At 48.5% G+C, this 4,761-nt stretch overlaps 1 protein-coding gene across 1 annotated transcript; it reads left to right on the top strand.

Annotated features, from left to right (window-relative positions):
- Positions 1-339: 339 nt before the first annotated feature.
- On the top strand, positions 340-4,026 carry C1QB (complement C1q B chain). The gene is made up of 3 exons (XM_048519148.1): positions 340-476; positions 2,848-3,020; positions 3,215-4,026. Exons 2-3 carry the CDS (start codon positions 2,849-2,851, stop codon positions 3,787-3,789), a joined length of 747 nt encoding a protein of 248 aa, XP_048375105.1. The 5' UTR covers positions 340-476; position 2,848; the 3' UTR covers positions 3,790-4,026.
- Positions 4,027-4,761: the final 735 nt, after the last annotated feature.

Here is a 4,761-nt window from a genome sequence, read left to right as displayed (position 1 = left end):
CCCAGAAGAGAGGGAGAAGAAAAAGTTCTGAGGTCCAGTCCGGCAACGAGCTGTCCTTAGCAGCTTCTGCAACTGGCTCGAACCACAAGCCGCTGAGGGCTCAGCACTGCTTGGAAAACTCCTGACCACAAGATCAGGTTCCCCATAATGTTTGCAGAAGTGGCACAGAAAGTCTCCAGAAATATCCCAAGGGGGGCTCAGAACTTCCCTGTGCGGTGGCCCACTGCTGATGTGAAAGTGCTGCCGTAGCAGGCAGGAAAGATGAAAACATGGTGCGCCTGTGGGGCAGAAACTCCGATTTCTGTTTTGCAACGAACGTGCGGTGGGGGAGGGCATTGCAGGGTTTCTGGCCTGTGTGCAAATGTGTAGCGGGTGCATGTGTTTCTTCCTTCCCGTTTGTGCTGGGAGAAGCGTCTTCAGTCAGTCCGGAGATTCAGTCAGTTTTGTGCCTTGGCTGTGTTTTGGGAGACTGTGAGGTAAGGAATATTCCCGTTGTCTGGCTGGTTTATTTTCTAGACCAGGTGGGGTGAAGGAGGAACAGGCACTAGCCAATACACCTTGGACAGCAAGGCCAGACTTCCATTGGATAAGAAAGCTGAATGAGTGTGGGCTTAGAATATCATCCCTTTGAGGAAAGGCGAATGAGTTGGGGGCTGTTTGCTTTAGAAGGGGGGAAAGTGGCAGAGGGGAAAAAACCCACAGGTTTCTAATCGCCTGTGTGATGCATTTCAATGGAGAGGGAAGAATTTGCCTCTAACACTAGGTCACCTTGTGAAATTCAGGAGCCTTATGGTACCTTAAGGAGAGCAGCAGTGGCATAGGAGTTTAAGAGCTCGTGTATCTAATCTGGAGGAACCGGGTTTGATTCCCCACTCTGCCGCCTGAGCTGTGGAGGTTTATCTGGGGAATTCAGATTAGCCTGTACACTCCCACACACGCCAGCTGGGTGACCTTGGGCTAGTCACAGCTTCTCGGAGCCCTCTCAGCCCCACCTACCTCACAGGGTGTCTGTTGTGAGGGAGGAAGGGCAAGGAGATTGTCAGCCCCTTTGAGTCTCCTACAGGAGAGAAAGGGGGATATAAATACAAACTCTTCTTCTTCTTAAAAATGGACTCAACTCTATCCCAGCATAAGCACACTTCATGAGATGCAAAAAAAAAAATCAGAGGTCTGAAGTCAGGATAGACCAAAGACTATTCATTTGCACTCAAAGACCAGATAATGTGTGAAACCCCCTACCTCAGGATGTGGTGATAACCCTCCTGTATAGGCCTTTTGAGAAATGTAGGGAAGATAGGTTCATCAGTGGCTATTTGTTGTGATGGATGAATAGAGCCTCCATACTCAGTGGCAGGGTTTCCAGCACATCTTTGTCACAGTTCTCTCAGAACTCACACAGCCCCACCTACCTCGCAGTGTGTTTGTTGTAAGGAGAGGAAGGGAAAGGAGCTTGTAAACCCCCTTGAGTCTCCTCACAGGAGAGAAAGGTGGGGAATTCAAACTGTTCTTCTAAAAAGAACAGGCACTGTTTTGCTTGTTTGAACTAGCTCGGAACCGGGCACCTAGAAAGGAAATACTGCATAAGCAGCAAAGGAATGCTCTTGCTTATGAGAAAATTCACAGTTCTGTCCAGCGGGGGATGGATTCTTATCTGGAGAACCGCGTTTATTGCTCCCGCCTCCACATGCAGACTGCTGGGTGACCCTCGGCCAGCCCCAGTTCTCTCAGAACTCTCTCAGTTCCACCTACCTCACAAGGAGTCTGTGGGAAGAAGGAGGAAAAGAGTTTGTAAGCTGCTTTGAGACTCCTTCAAGATACAGAAAAGTGGGGCATGAATGCAAACTCTTCTTCTTTACTAGCATGCAGTGTACCCAGAAGGGAACTTCTGCCCCGATCCAGATGGTTTGGGGCACAGTTAGAGGAAGGAGGAGGAGGAGTAGTTTGGATTTATACCCCACCTTTCTCTCCTGTAAGGAGGCTCAAGGTGGCTTCCAAGCTCCTTTCCCTTCCTCTCCCCACAACAGATACCTTGTGTGGTAGGTGGGGCTGGAAAAGTTCAGAGAAAACTGTGACTAGCCCAAGATCACCCTGTTGGAAGTAGGAGTGCAGAAACACATCAAGTTCACCAGATAAGCCTCCATCAGGTGGAGGAGTGGGGAATCAAACTGGGTTCTCCAGATTAGAATCCACCTGCTCTTAACCACTACACCACCCTGGCTAGGAGGAGAAGGGAGATCTTCCAGGTACTGGTTATCAACCTGCAAGGCCTTCCAAGCAGGGGGTGTCCAGCAGAGATGAAATGAGGGAGGAAGTTCTACGGATCAGGTCTAGGATGAAAGAATTCTATTGCAGTTTCTTTGGGTGGCAAAAAGGCTTTTTGTTCTTCTGTCAACCTGAACTGAAGAATAGGGTTGCCAACCTCCAGAAAGTTTATTTATTTATTTTATTTATTATCATATTTATATACCGCCCCATCTCCTAAGGGCTCTGGGCAGTGAACAACAAAATAATATTACACAAACGGTAATAGCAACAAATAATTAATATAAATATAAATAAAGATATAAAGATATAAATAAATATAAATAAACAAATATAAATATAAATAAAGTTGCTGGAGATCTTCTAGAATTACAACAGATCTCCAGTTGACAGTGATCAATTCGCCTGGAGAAAATGCTCTGGGTGGAGATGTGTGGACTCTACAAGATTACACCTTGCTCAGATCCAACCGCAGCTTTTACCCCGAAATCTCCAGGGATCACCCAACCCAGAGTTGGCAACGCTATAATTGCAAGTATTTCCTGATCCCTGACAACCTTTTCTTCTTTCTTTTTCCCCTTCCAGGATGCTGAGCACTAAAGAGATTGTCTGTCTGGCACTGGTGTGCCTGCCTGCAGCTTGGCTGGCGAGTGCAAGCAATTGCCAGGGACCTGCTCTCATTCCAGGGATCCCTGGTATGCCAGGCCCCCCAGGTGCCAACGGCCGAGATGGAGTAGACGGGACCAAGGGGGAACGAGGTAAGAGGGCAATGGATTGCTAGCATGTGTGTAATCCAAGCCTGGGTGGTTTCTAAATTGCCTATTTGCATGCACCTTATGATAAATTCTTGTTTGATTTTAATTTTGCAACTTGACCTTTGGGAATAGTATAGATTCAGTCCTTTCAATCATCTCTTTCCCTTCTTTTCCATTTCCCTGCTTCCCTTCCTTAGGTCCTCCCGGGAAGTCTGATGACTTCAGAGATGTTGGAGAAAAAGGAGAGCCTGGGGAAGAGGGTCATCCGGGGAAAGTTGGCCCCAAAGGCCCGGCAGGGTCAAAAGGTCCCCCTGGCCCACCAGGTTCCCGTGGTCCCAAAGGAGAATCCGGAGACTACAAGACCACTCTCAAATCAGCCTTCTCAGCAGCCAGAATGGTCTCCATGCTGCCCAGGCGTGGGCAGCCGGTCCGATTTGACCGCGTCCTCGTCAACGTGAACCGCCACTATGAGAACCGCTACGGCCGCTTCACTTGCCAGATGCCGGGACTTTATTACTTCACCTACCATGTCACCTCCCGGAACAACCTCTGCGTCCATCTCAAGAAAGGGCAGGGCAGCCGAGGTGACAAGGTGGTGGCGTTCTGTGATTTCACCCACAACACCTTCCAAGTCACCACGGGAGGTGTGGTGCTCCGCCTGGCAGCGGGCGAGTCAGTCTGGCTGGAGCCCACTGAAAAGAATTCGCTGATTGGAGGGACAGATGGAGCCGACAGCATTTTCTCGGGCTTTCTGCTGTTCCCTGACGCGTGAGAGAATTTCAAACCACGGCATGCTTCTTGCTGTTAGTCTGACCCCACCACTAATGTGGCTTCACCGTGTGACAAATGCCAGTTAACGTCTAGAACTCAGGGCTTTGAGTTTCAATGTCTGCCACCTGTCCAGAACACTCCACCACTTTCCCCATCCCATATGCTTCCAACCATCGCTCTTGCCCTATTAATACCAGGCCTGTCTTCAAAATAAATAAACATATGCTTTGAAGAATAAGTTTGTCTTCGTGCACCCACTTGTGTCTCAAGGAACTGGGGAATCCTTTACACTGGGCTATCTACTTTTCTGTTTTAGCCTCACAACAATCCTGCAGGGCAGGTTCAGTTGAAACAATATGCCTGGTCCATGTTGACGGTGCTTTCACACTCACTGGAAAGGATACTTTCAATGCACTTTCAATGCACTTTGCAGTGAGACGTTCCTCTGTGAAATGGCAAAATCTACTTGCAAATGGTGAAGCGCACTGGAAGTGGATTGAAAATGCATTGATCAGCATGTTCGAACATACCAAGAGTTAGTTAGTTAATGATGCTGGTGGTACCTTAGACGCTCAGGCTGAAGAACCTCTTTTCGTTGCAGGTAAGGAAGAAAATATCTGGGGTGTTGTGTGGTTCCTGGGCTGTATGGCTGTGTTCTAGTAGCATTTTCTCCTGACGTTTCACCTGCATCTGTGGCTGGCATCTTCAGAGGATCTGCCAGCCACAGGTGCAGGCAAAACATCAGGAGAAAATGCTATGAGAGCACAGCCATACAGCCTGGAAACCACACAACACCCCAGTCATTCCAGCCGTGAAAGCCTTCGACCATACGAAGAAAATATCATTTCAAATGGTCTTGCTAGAGGCAGAACTGTGCCGGAGGTCTTCTTGAGCATTAATGTTCTGGGTTGGATTCTGCCACTGACTGACTGACTGACTGACTGACTGACTGAGTGGGATTGGAACTCAGGTT

The sequence above is a fragment of the Sphaerodactylus townsendi genome, linkage group LG16 (assembly GCF_021028975.2).
Source record: "Sphaerodactylus townsendi isolate TG3544 linkage group LG16, MPM_Stown_v2.3, whole genome shotgun sequence".
In the NCBI taxonomy this organism is placed as follows: domain Eukaryota; kingdom Metazoa; phylum Chordata; class Lepidosauria; order Squamata; family Sphaerodactylidae; genus Sphaerodactylus; species Sphaerodactylus townsendi.
Note: the sequence above shows the minus strand (reverse complement) of the source record. Positions and strands in the feature narration are given on the sequence as shown.